General features: G+C 45.7%; 1 protein-coding gene and 1 long non-coding RNA gene across 2 annotated transcripts; both read right to left on the reverse strand.

Annotated features, from left to right (window-relative positions):
* Positions 1-515: 515 nt before the first annotated feature.
* LOC143007518 (sortilin) lies at positions 516-7,193 on the reverse strand. Its single transcript, XM_076158896.1, has 21 exons — positions 6,839-7,193; positions 6,497-6,559; positions 6,268-6,344; positions 6,058-6,160; positions 5,613-5,780; positions 5,363-5,436; positions 5,033-5,079; positions 4,818-4,954; positions 4,643-4,726; positions 4,140-4,200; positions 3,285-3,437; positions 3,068-3,162; positions 2,838-2,937; positions 2,570-2,744; positions 2,291-2,484; positions 2,007-2,199; positions 1,808-1,924; positions 1,573-1,717; positions 1,392-1,498; positions 928-1,045; positions 516-836 (listed from the first exon to the last, which is right to left on the reverse strand). The coding sequence occupies exons 1-21, from the start codon at positions 7,103-7,105 to the stop codon at positions 822-824; spliced, it is 2,493 nt and encodes an 830-aa protein (XP_076015011.1). The 5' UTR covers positions 7,106-7,193; the 3' UTR covers positions 516-821.
* Positions 7,194-7,728: 535 nt separating this feature from the next.
* On the reverse strand, positions 7,729-9,662 carry LOC143007520 (uncharacterized). Its single transcript, XR_012964486.1, has 2 exons — positions 9,415-9,662; positions 7,729-8,618 (listed from the first exon to the last, which is right to left on the reverse strand). It is a non-coding gene; the product is annotated as an uncharacterized LOC143007520 (long non-coding RNA).
* Positions 9,663-13,741: the final 4,079 nt, after the last annotated feature.

The following is a 13,741-nucleotide window of genomic DNA, read 5'->3' on the forward strand; positions in this document are numbered from 1 at the left end:
ACTACACAAATGACTATAAATGATTCCAAGTTCGAGCGAATGTGTGTCAAATCTGTTATTTTTTAGGGAAATATTGAACATTAACGTAAAATATGTCACAAAAAAATGACATTTTATTGCGCGTAAAACTCTGCAAAGCTTCCATTGAGCAGTTACTCCGCTATGAACGAATTCAGCTAGCAGAGCGGAGTTTTGCCTCATCCCTCTCAATCTTTCCTTTTGGTTTAAGAAAGTAGTTGCAGTTACTATACATTTTACCATATACTATACTTGTACTTTTTTTTTTACAGCAGTTTAATAAGTAACCTTTATATTCTGAGACGTATTATATTTATTTCCGGCCATTTGGCTGAGTGAGACATCTTCTACGCATGTAATCCCCGCCGCTTCCATTTCTTGTTCTCTGCTCAATTTGAAACACATTGAAGGCGTTATTTTATCACTACTGCCACCCAGCGGACAAACGCTTTCCTTCAGCAGCGCCCATTTAACAGCTGGACAAACAACCACCAGCATACAGTTTTGAGTTTATTGTGCATTTGAAATAATCCTGGAATGTTTTACACGAACCTTTGATAACTGTTGTACACTTCAGGGATGGAGTGAAATACAACAAAGTAAAATGGCAGTGCAAAAGAGGGAAAATGAATATATTGTGTTCATTGCCTTGAATTAAAAAATACTGTACAAATCATGCAAATACAGAAAGGTCAATAAATAGAGAAGTTTCACATTTCCATGCACGTCATCCAAAAGGTTTCTTCCATCATTGCAATGTTTTGAAGTACAGCATCTGATCTGCTCTCAGTCTTGACTGTGTGTTATCCAATAAGATCCTGATGAAAACAAGGAAAAAATGTCAGTGCGCTTTAAAAATAATAATACAGTATCAAAGATTTGATTCAAAACAGTGCTTAAAGTGAATACATCATCTGAGTCCTGCTGACAGGCCGTGCCGTTACTGCTGGTGCCACTCTCGAGATCAGCTGTGATGCCGTTATCGTCATCCTGAATGCGGAGATTGGAGAAACGATATGCAGGTGCTCTGCAGGGGGGCGACAAAAGACAATAATGTGTGCAGTCAGGCTGCGTGTTTACATCCTGCACAGGGCAGAAGGCCAAGGCTAAGCGCTGTGAACGGGACTGCCTATGAAGGAGGCCTTTAAATGAACTTATTTAATGGATATAAACATTCAAAGTATTTTAGTTATTCATCCTAATTGTATCACAGATTAAAAAAATCCAAATATCAGAACAACAACAGCTTAAAGTCTACCTATATGTTTGTGTGTGTCTGTGTGTGTGTGTGTGTGTGTGTGTGTGTGTGTGTGTTTGTGTCTGTCTGTGTCTTTGTCTGTGTGTTTGTGTGTGTGTCTGCCCGTCCAGCTCACCTGTTTCTATACACTACTCTCCTGACAGCAAGCACAGCAGAAACCACAGCCACCAGCACAATAATTCCTGCTCCTGCACACACCAGTATCAACACCATCCTCTCCCTCTGGAAAATACACACACAGCTGTTACACTATGAAAACACACACACAAATAGATTACAAATGCCATTTTTCTCACCGGCGTGTCAAAGTGTCTGAGTGAAGATGAGCGGCTGGTCGGTGCATCAGTGCTGGGATTCACTCCGCAGGGTCGGACCACCGTCTCCACTCTGTGCTGAGGAGTGAATCCTCCCTCACACTTGTCACTCGGGACCTTACGATACCTACAGATGGACATACATCCCACACGTCGTTAGGTGTGTGTGTGTGTTTGCATGTGTGTGTGTTTTTGCTTGCGAGAGTGAGACTATTACCCTGATGACTGAAGCTCCTCCTCCTCTCCGTTCAAACAGATGTGCAAGGTTTGATTCTGAGTGTTGGGTTGTCTCATGCAATCCGACGTGTTCCCATGGCGATAGTAACCATAGTCACTGTTGGAAATGAACAAAAGTTATTGATGCAAATGACTTTTTCGCCGTCAAGGCCTAGATATATGCGTCCGAATATGCTCACCACAGATAATCCTCTCTAGTGCACAGACAGGCACTTTGCTTCCTGTTCACTGCGTAGCTCCGCCCATTTCTGCAGACAGACATCTTCTTCAGCCTCCGGAAAGTCTCCTTCACGCCCAGGGCGCAGCCGTCTCTGTCTGAGGCCCCGCCCCTTGCAGAGTGAGCCAACCACTCCTCGTAGTCCTGCTCATCACCTGAGGAACCAAACGATGACCGATCAGAACAGCTGCCCATACACTGAAATGGCAGGTTGAGGCGGATGGCGTTCAGAACATCTGGACTCACACTGCCTGGTTATGAGCCTCTGGAAATCAATGGTGACCGCCACCCACATGGGCTGGGCGTCGTCCTCCGGCCGGTAGCCCCACACGCTGATGTTCATGGCCTTGGTGCCCGGCTCAGACGCCAGGCCGGCAAAGAAGATGGGCTGCTCAGTAAAGTTGTACGATCTCCAGCACTGACCCTCGTCCGTGGAAAACCTGGAGACAAGATAATCCTGCGTTACGAGTTCCTACCACGCCGGACATGTTAGTAAGAAAACAGGAGAACATCTGTTGGAGTTACTTGATGGACTTGACTTGTCCTTCGCGCTGGGCCTCCACCGCCACGATGAGACCGCCGGAGTCCAGTATGCTGTAATGGTGTGGACCCCTCAGTGTCCCCCTCCATCTGTACCCGCCGTCTGAGGACACAAACACATCCGGGTGCTGCGAGGAGGACAGAGAGTCGCCCACACTTCCTGCAAGAGGAGAGCAAAGATATTTTTTTTCTCAGTCTTAAAACATTCAGCACCACTTTGGGGATACGCACGACGCAGTCGCAGTTTGGTTACCGTGGGCGATGACCAGGCCGACTGCGGTGGGCTCAGAGAGAGGAAGCATGGGGATGATGCGGTTGTAGCGGCTGTGTTCTCCGTGGATGTGGAGGTTGCACTGATGGAACACACACACACACACACACACAAATACAACTGGTTATATCTGTATAAACTGTATGTACAGTGTTTTATTGTTGTTTGCACACATATTGTGAATTTTGTCCTGAACCACACATCACACACACATTGACTGTGTCGCTGCACTCCACGTTGTCGGGTTTGTTGAGTTGCCTCCACTCTCCTCCTCTGTTGAAGGAAATGACAGATCTTATGCGGCCATCTGCAACCAAACAGAGAGAACAACAACGTCAACAACAGCTGTGTGTGTGAGTGTGTGTGTGTGTGTGTGTTTGTGTGTGGGTACAGATGCATGGAAAGACTCAAACCACCCCCCACCCCCACCTTCATCCAGTTTGTTAGTGAGGTAGACTCCCCTCAGTGAGGTGATGTTGGTGAAGTCGCTCTTCCTGTGGCCGCCAAACAGGTGGCGCTCTAGAGACTTGGAGTACAAGACGCCGCGGTCGTCAGATGTGTACATGGTCCCAAAGAAAGTGTCTGTAAGCAGAAAAACAGACTTCATTAGAATAAATATTTGCTGTAATTATAATGACGACTGTAAAAGTCTTAGAGCAGCCCTTTTAAACAGGAACGTCATCATAACAGAGGCAAAGTCATCATCAATCATGTTCAGAAGAGCTTAGCTAAGGCCGGCGATGGATAGACGTGATAACTGTGTGTGTGTGTGTGTGTGTGTTGCACCCTGATCCAGAGATATGTGTGTCAGCTTTTGCAGTGTAACTTAAGTCCCCCCTGCCCTCATATCTCGCCTAACTATCTGAACTAGGGCGCCGAGCGGGAAAACGCAGAGAAATGAAGACGGGAGAAATGGAGGAAAGTGCATAAACAACACAAGGAGTGAATGGGAGGGGAGGGGGAGGGGGAGGGGCAGGGGCAGGGGGGGCGAAGGGGGGAACAAAGAGTGAGGAAGGAGCGCTACGTGCACAAACAGGCACAGCCCCAAACACACTGAAGTGATGGAATGATTTGTCAGCAACAGCGAGAAGTTGAGGAACCAGTCTGGCATTAACTTTCCATTGCAACAAAAGGAGCTGAGGGCTTTAAAGTGTGTCAACTGTGCCGCTTGCATGGGTGAACGGGTGTGTGTGTGTGTGTGAAGCATTTTTTGAAAATGTGTGATTGTGTAAGAGCAAACACAGGGAAAGGGGGTAGAAAGGTCCTCCTGTGTGTTCACCTTACCTCCTGGATTGTCCACATGCATGAAGATCATATCCTCATCTCCATCCAGGACAGAGTAGAACTGCAAACACACACACACACACATACACACACAGAGAGACATGCAGATTTGGATTTATGACAAATCCCCTCGTCCAACCTCTTTGCCCTAAACCTTGTCTAATCATCGTGAGAGAGAGATAGAGAGAGAATATGTTTGTGTTGTCAGCAAGATGTGTGTGTGTGTGTGTGTGTGTGTGTGTGTGTGTGTGTGTGTGTGTGTTTGTTTCAACAGACCAGTGTGTGTCTTAAGTTGATGTTGAAAAGGGAAATGTTGCCGCTGTCTCCCACTACCAACCACCACATCTGAACTAGTGCGTGTGTGTTCGCGCATCTCACACACTTGGCAGGAGAGTTTCCTCACATCAGTTCTGACTCAAAAGTTGCACAAACGTCTTTCAGTTTCATGTGTTGGAACAGATTTAGTCAGGAAATGTCTCCTTTGTGTGGTTTTGACCTCTCACCTGCTCGGTGGAGGCGGAGGGCAGCAGCGCTCTGTTGAAGGAGCCTCCTTGGTCAGATGATACGTAGATGACCCGGGGGGATCTCTGCCAAAACAACAACAACAACACATCACCGCACAAACACTCGCACATCCTGCTGTGTACGTGTCGGGGTCGCCGCTGTCCCGTTTCTTACCAGGTCTTCCATCACAGAGGTGAAGAGGAAGCCGCCGATGTAGCCGAAGGAGAAGATGTCCTCTGCGATGGTGGTGAAGGTTTGGCCCAGGTCCTCTGTCCTCTTCAGCAGCAGCTCGCCCCTCCTGTCTGCCTCTACTGCAACGGAGACATGGAGATGGCAATGTCCAGTTGTGGTTTCAGTGGATTTGAGCTCATACAAATGTGGACTCTTACCTGTTCCTACGGGACTGTAGCTGAAGAACAGAATGACACCAGCACCCCTGAGATGAGGAAGAAGAGCTCAAAACGTTATTGGTTAGCAGGTTGGATATGATCCAGGTACCAGTTGGCCTGATGGTGGCGCTGTGTAACTACCACCTTTACATTTTGGCTTGTAACTTTTGAATCTTAGATTGTAAAATCAAAATGGTTCTTTTCTTTTTAAACATTTTTTTTAACCTGTTTCGCCATAATTGCCTGGCAAGTGTTCCTTTCAACCAACACACTGGGATTGTGTGTGTATGTGTGTGTGTGTGTGTGTGTGTGTTTCCTGTTTATTCTCACCACATGAAAGAATGTGCTCCATCGTGAACTTTTGTCCACGTAGCGCCAAAGTCCAGTGAGAGCCACAAGCTGCCCTGGAAATCAAAAAGGGAGCGAAAGGAATGTTTACCTTTGCTTTAAGGTGTGTGCCTGGTGTGTGACGTGTGTGTGGATGTAGGTGATCGAGTGTATGTGCGCCTGTTGGTGAGAGATCTTCACTCATAATCTACGCAAGGAGATAAGTGGGATGTGAGAGAGAGAAACTACTCACATCGATGCTGATGACCACGAGATAATCTGGGTTGAGGAAGTGGAACGTGATTGGCTGAGCCAGGTGGAAGGGCAGCTGGATGGATCTAAAGGTCACGCCGGCATCCGTTGAGGTGAAGATGACCCCACCTGGATTGTCCACCACTGGTGTGTCCGCCGTCAAAATCACCTGAGATTTCAAAGGGGTTGAAAGGGTTAAGTTGAGACCTCCTGCACATCTCAACAAGAATCTATATAGGGCCGAGGACCTTGTCAACCAACTGTAGCGCCGCCAGGACAAGACAGCGGCTTGTCAGAGAGGATGTTGCACGAGATGTCCGCACACACTTTTTTTGTGAAGCAACATCTCACCCTCTCGAAAAGAGTGTGTGTGCTTCGTGTGTGGGTCAGAGAGTAGAGTCTATTGGGAGTCTCTGACCTAAAGCAGACACACACTGTTGACTTACATGCAGAGAGTTCCCAGGTCCAGCGCTGACACCAAACTCCTTCCTTATGAAGGTGTTGTTGAGCCGGTTGGAGACATCATGGAAAGACTTGCCGTAGTCCGTACTGAGGGGGGGGAGAGAGAGAGAGAGAGAGAGAGACAAAAGTGTCATGGCGGGTTGGACTGAAGTGTGACTTCCTCTTTTACGCCATCATATCACACACTAATTGACCTTCTGTAAAGTCTTGAGGAGCCTCCTTCGAGGAACGAGTCGATGGGAGCGCTGATTGTTGACAAAACAAGGATGACCTAGGAAGATACAGACACATGGTTGAAAAGGACTGATGAAGAAGAGAAGAAACGTTAGAATAACCGCATGTGTGTTTGGTTCTAGGCCACAAATCCCAAGGCTATTATCATGACAGCAGCAAGTACGAGAGGAGCACAATGACAATACTCACTCCTGTACCGTCTCCCACCCATGTCAGAGTAAAGCTGGATCCATCATCACCATTGAAGCCTGTCTGTAAAGAGAGAGAGAGAGAGAGAGAGCTGACACATACTGTATGACCATATAAGGTCTACGAAAGATCCCAACATGATGGTCAAATAATGGTGTGTTCTAATAAGGCTGATCAGTGCACTTGATTACCACATCAGAAGAGACATAGTGTGTAAAAATAAGGTGCTCATTAGGGCCCCAAATTCTACAAATAATATCTTACTTTATCTTTAGCAAATCATTACTCCATATTTATATATCCATCGTTGTGGTATCTCTAACATTTGCTCCCCCGCCTCACCTCGTGTGTGTTATCGTCCAGAATCCTGTGCTCTGCCGGGGTCAGCGGGAGGCGGCAGGAGGTGAAGGGGGGTCCGTGAGTGGTCTTCGGGGCGCCGTTGGTGCCGCCGGTGTCCCTCCTGGGCCGTGTGCGCACTTGGCTCTCATCCCGGTTGAACGTCACAGTCCTCCCGGGGCTCCTGCCGTCTGCGCCCCGAGCTCTGGCACTCACGGAGAGGAGGACGCACAACCAGCCGAGGAACGCGAATCTCCAGATCATATCCGACATCAGTGGGACCCCCACCAGCAATACGCGCCCCTGTGACGGAGTACCGCAGACCGTGACCCTGCCGCTACTGACTCACTCACAATGGGGCTTTTTTACTACTCTAAGCAGGGGTGGGAAGTGGCTGACTGGGTCATTAACATAAAAAAGTGCTGCGTAAAGCGGTGCGTCCTGCGCCCGCATCCAGGTGACCTGCGCTGAGCTGCAGATTCGGATTTCAGTGGAAAGTACCCGGATGCCCAAAACAATCGGCTGAGGCGGTCGGACTAATTTCACTTTCAACAGAATTGTGAGATTAATTTGCAACTTGTGTTAATAATAGAAGTGCCAGTTTGAGATATGAGAGGAATCAAAAAAGCAAAACGGGTAAATACCTGGAAAGAGCGCGCTGTTAATGATATAACTGATGATTCAGAGGGCGGAATTCAATTATTCAAATGTTGATGCTAAATGTTAATATGGGATAGAAATGTTCTTTTAGAATAAGATTTCCACCCGTGTGTAGCTCCACCTGTGGCCATCAGATGGCGACATAATCACTAAAATGCAGTCAAACGCAGTTAAGCGAACTCATGCAGACATGAGAAATGTACTGCCTTTGAAGTCACTCAACAAGACTGAAGCAGAAAAATCTAACATTTCTTTATTGATAATGAAGGACTCATTCATGCAAATTGATTAATGTGGATCTTTTTAATGTAATCTGTTTGAAATATACATCATAAGCATCTTCCTTCACGATTCATCTGTTATGTAATGGAAAATTGACAATTAGCCAAAATACTAAAAAGCGAACATAAGGAGGTTTTGGTGGTTGTAGGCTCTTCCTCCTCAGTTTTACCAAACAAGTGCAAAACTTAAGATCAGGATTCAGTGCTTGTTAGACCCCACAGCTGTGCGCATTGGCCAGCAGTGTTCCATGTGTACATTGACAATATGGCACATTGACAATATTAGCCCAGCACCACTGCAAAAGTGTCTACAATTTAAATGTTCTTAATTCATTTTGAAAACATGAAATCTATCTCAGTGCAAATAAATGTGTCAGTGGAGCTGGATCACAGTCATCGTTACAACTATAGCTGCATTAAAATTGCCTCACCAGAATCACCATAACTATAGCAAAAAATTGACCCAAACAAACGTGTGTCAATGTCAATAAACTGCAATAACCTTTTGGAACACATCAGAAACCCTCCAGGTGTCTCCAAACAATTACTGGAGTTCATCTCAGTCGTGTTGTATCCAGCCAGAATGTTCATGAGAGATGAGACTTCTCCTTCATGAGCCCATGCGCTTGATTATAGGCAATCTTCCCTGAAGGTTGTTTGAGGACAGCGGTCTCTGCGTCTGGTGTTGTGGTCCCATATAGCGGTGGTCTTGGACATGCATCATACCACCAAAGGAGTCTGCTATGTCAAAGATGACAGCAAGGAAAACCAGTGCTGTTCCAAATAAATACATCTTCAGAACAGGAAACACCATGGCTGCAGGAGAGAAGACCGGCACGTTAGCCCTGTAGATAAAAGAGAGTTCAGTTTAGATTACATCTTTTATGATTATTGGGCTACTTTGATGCATGTTTAGTATGAAATATGATGTATTTAAGAGAAAACACCACATCACCATTCTGGATCCTGCATGCATGCAAATATACATAATGACCAATTTCGGCAGAATTGAACCATGCGAACGTATTATTGTTTAAAACCCGTTTGAGTGGCGGAGTGGATTATCAGAGTGAAAGGCAGAAAACAAGAGGAAGGGCTGTTTCAGTTACTGTGTGGTGGTTGATTCAAGTGCTGTGGGTAATCACAGACTATAGAAGTGCCGCAATCGAAAAAGTGCCTGATTTGGCAAAACCAGTGGCGATTTCGACGCCAAAGACTAAATAACACAATCAATCATTATGTGCGAGTGGCTGCTCTCCAAACATACAGCATGTTTCGCAATTTCCGTCTTCCTTAAAATACTCGTTACAACACATGTAAACAACCCTCCCTCAAAAAAACGTCGATTCACTATACCTTTTATTGTTTTACAGCATATAAAGTATAATGTTGTAGTTTAGGTCGCAAAGTATTTACATTTTGCCGACAAACAGCTGTGAAAGCGAAAGAAGGCTATATTAGTGAAACTTTAAAAGCAGCGTGAGCAACTCAGAGCACATGGAAAACACGTAAAACAGTGAACTACACGCGGAATCAGATGACGGGTCGAAACATAAGAACGATACAGAAGCTGATTAAGGATCAATAAAGCATTTCGACTCTGTGTATCATGTGTCATAAACGAGCGCACCGCGAACTTACCTGACGGAGTCTTGAATTATGGCGTCTTTTGTGTTCCGTCTTTTGTGTTTGCGGGCCAAAGCGGTTCGCAACCACAAACAGAGGAGTTTCAGAGAGAGATCACGCGGTTTGAACTGGCTAACAGCTGATCAGAGCCTTCATCTTTAGGGTTGACGCTTCAGAAGTCGATAGGCTGGAGTGAATGTTCCGCCGCCTGTGGGAGCTCTGATATAGCTGCTCGGTGGCTGCGCCGGATTGTTTGATGCGTCATGACATCGAAGAAATGAAATGCTCGGAATTCCCAGGAATGATGGTATCCGACTTGCAAAGCAGTCCATTCTTTGCTGCTTTCATGGTCGTTTTAAAGTAAATACTTGGATATCACGAGTAAAAGCACACATGTAGGTTTGTTTTGCCTCGTGTTTGGGAGAGAGAAATACATTCAATGATGTTAGAGGGACTGGAAGGGAAGACATATACCTTAAAATGTACTTTATTTGAAATAAATAATGAAAATGACTATTTATACGATTGACCTCAAAAGCAAAGTTTTCCCTTGGGGATAATGAAGTGAACTTCATCTCTCCATCTCTCAGCTTCCACCAGTTCGATCTGGTTCATGAGGACAATCAGCTGGTGACAACCGGAGGAATGACATCCAGGTTTTTATGGGCCCATTTAGATAAAAGTGGCTTTAAATGCTGGCGGTCGGCCTTGGAAGAGAACGTTAGGGACCTTTGGTCAGTATGAATCAAAACAGAATTCACACCCGATCAGGTTTGTCTTCAATAAGATGGAATATGCAACAATAAGAATAAAAGGAATCATAAAGGGAAACTTTCCTTTCCGTTCACCTCCACTGTACAGAGGTCAAAGTTCAGGGTTAGGTAGAGGACAGCAGCACTGGAGCTGTCAGGGTTTCTGGCTTCAGTGTCAGTGTGGGTGTGGAGGTGTGATGGGGCGAGATGTGGAGAATGGTAAACAGAAAGGTCAAAGGATACAGAAAAAGATGCCACACACACACACACACACACACACAGCTTCACTATAAGTCGACACTAATGACTGCTGTCCTTTGTCAGACCAAAAGGAATTTCCACATCCCTAATTGGCATGGAGACGCTGGAGGGGACATTCCCAGCTTTTACTCTGGAAATTTCCCCTGTTCGCTGAACTGGGCAAAGCAGCTGAACTATCTGTGTGCTCTTTACCGAGTCACAGCTCTGCGCTCACTTCCTCACATGGGTCATCACACAGTGTGGAGGAGGCGTGCCGGTGAGCTTTTATGGCAAGGCAAGGCAAAATGATTTGTATAACACATCATCATACACAGAGGTCATTATATGTGAATAAAATAAAACAAAATGAAATAAGCATTTTAACAGAAATAAAAAGCTAAACAATAAGTAAAAAGAAGATCTATTTTAAGATAGGTAATAGTATCAAGGTGCAGGTTTCCTAGCTATGTTTTGAGCTGCCAAAACACAGAATTGGTTACAGCTTTGATGTGGTGACTGAAAGTTCAGAGAATGTGGTGCGATGATGATGTGCAGAATATTGAATCAGCATCTGTAAATTCACACAAGCACTTTGATACTGTGCCCTTGTGTGCAGGAGCATGTGAAAAACAAGATTGATCATCAAATAGGATGAAATAAACCACTAATATCCACTAGATGGCAGTACTTTACAGCTAGGAGGTCAAACTACAGCAGACAGGCTTGTATTGGCAGACTGCAGCATCTGTCAGCATGAATGACATGTACCAGAAAGGTCTGGAAAACACTTTGGATCACATGTTTGCTCTGTGACATTGTCCTGTATCACGATCTTGATCCATCGGGTCTTGTGGCGTAGGGCGTAAGGAGCGTAAGGAGATCTGAATCATATGAGAGGAGCTGTCCATGAATGATCCAGAGTATCTCCTTCCACCTCTAATCTGTTCCGTCTCTTTATCAAAGAGAGGAACCCATTAGATTTTAATTCTATAATGACACGACATGTACCTTTGTGTCAAAATGACTGCATGAATTAAAATGAAAATTGTAATCGTGACGGGAATCTATTAAAGAAAGGCCGACCTGGTTGTTTAGTAGCCTTAGCTGCAGTTCAGATGTATACCTTAAAAAGCGTCGCGTTGTGTCCAAGCTGTCCAATGCGAGACAACCATAGATTGAGATCATCTGATATCATGTCTCCTGTGGAGGCACGCTCAGATGACTCTTTTGTTGGGAATGGCTACCTTGTGACTCAGATTTGTCTCAGCCAGTCAATGAGTGTCCACAGCATGCACATGATGTTCATTGTGACATTCATTATCATAAATGTAATTGAATGAGGGGGGGCCGTATGTGTCCTAAAGACAAACACGTGCACAGGAGATGAGTGAGACTCGTCCATGTGATGCCGTAAATAATATGATTTCAAAGCTACATTCAGAGCAGATTACCAAGAACCGTACACTCTGGTTATCTTTGATACTAAAAATCGGTTTCATACTTGATCTGCATTACGTGACGAAGGGAGGGTCCGTTAACATGTGTTAGGGATGCAAGTAGTTGTAAGTGGGGAAATTAATCAAGCCTCAAGGGAGAGGATAAGAGGATTTTCCATCTTAGCGCCTTACAAACTGTCACAAACAGTCAGTCAGCTGGAGGTGATCCCTGAGTTGACGGTGTATATATAGTATGGGGTGAGTGTTTGTGTGTGTGTGGAGGAGCATCAGGGCGCCTGTCTTTATCAACCTAAAAATAATCTATTAATATGTCCAGACCTGTAACTGTGCTGCCATTTTTTGATCAAATTACCCTGTCGAAAAACATTTCAGTCATGAGATGTTCTGCCATTATGTAACACTTTGACACTTTGTCGCTAGCTTCACTCAACTGTGTCAAGGTACAAGTACATGTGGTGTTAGTGTGTGTAGAGGCCCTGGAATCTTCCAGGAAGAAGCTCGGCAGAATTCTTAAAATTGACACAAAGATCAGAACGCAAACTGGCCACAAAGCATGTGAAACACAAACACAGATCCATACCCCTGGGTCCGGGTAGTGAGAAGCTAAACGCATCATTCGAGTCCGGGCTTGTATAAATATATTGCTCTGTGCCAAATTCTGCTTGTCCGAGCTGTGCTGGCTGTACTTTGTGGTTTCAGTGTTGCCCACAAGGACAAATAAAAGCAACATGCTGCACACTGACGATGGGGCTGTTTGTGCCCTGTAAGTGTGCTGCACTCTGTCGCCCTGCTTGTTCTAATGCTGAAATCCTCTTTGTGAAAGTGATGCGGTGCCACAGATGTAAAGCAGGATTACCCGACAGAAAGAACAAGAAATAGACAGGGAAGCACTCAACGGGACAATGCCACTCGCTTTACTCAACAGCTCAAGCTCCAGGCACTGACTCCTTTATCATCACAGGGGCCTTTACTTCCACTTTCTACGCCTCCCTCCCTACGCCTTTTTCCATAGCCGCCGACCTTCATTACTGACAGCCTTCTCAAAGACAGCAGCAGCACGGCCTCTCCACGACAACGGCAACCCTCTGCTGCTGGAGTCATTTCCACAACGACACCCTCTCAGTGGGAGAATCTCCTAGGTGACGCCCTCCGTTGACACGCCCAGAGGTAGCTGATGCCTTTTTGTAGGCAGGTGCACAATGCTGTGGGGACAGACAGAGTGACACACCGTGAATCTTTTTTTCTAATCTTCTGCCATTGCTCTCTGTGGGAATGTCCGTGCAGCTCCATATCTAGAGGGCAGCAGATACGGGAAGACACGGGAAAATAATAATATTTTGGAACAAGAGGAAAGCTTGTGCTGTGGCTGAGATTATTCTGCAAATTACGACTGCTGAACTCATCTGACTAAACTTACGTTGTTAAGTCCATTTAAATCTCTTGGTGTATGGGGTTCACAGGATCAGTCTCTGCTGTTTTGATCCAAATATAACCTTCAGCTCTTGGATATCTCTGACTAACTTCAGGCTTCAAAACAAAGCTAAAGGGCAAACAGCGAGGCCACGAGAGGCCTGACGATGCAGGGGTATGGCTATGATCACTTCGGGTCAGATGGAGAGAGGGACAGCCCGCAGGTGGACTATCGAAGAATTGTAGGGGACACTCCAGCCCCGTGTGTCAACCTTTCACCCCGGGAAGGAGAACAACCTATTTGGATAACCCCGCACGGACACAGACATGAAACAGCTGCCCAGAGATACAGTGCAACACGCATCCAGGCTGGTCTGGCCCCAGAGAGGTGAGTTACACAACACTTCATTAGGTTATGTTGTAACGCCATCAGTGTGAAGAGGAATTAGACAAACAGATCCCTGATATTTTGTTGCTATTTCT

Source organism: Genypterus blacodes, unplaced genomic scaffold, assembly GCF_046128005.1.
Source record: "Genypterus blacodes isolate CSIRO-AG114 ecotype Tasmania unplaced genomic scaffold, CSIRO-AGI_Gbla_v1 ptg000090l_1, whole genome shotgun sequence".
NCBI lineage: Eukaryota > Metazoa > Chordata > Actinopteri > Ophidiiformes > Ophidiidae > Genypterus > Genypterus blacodes.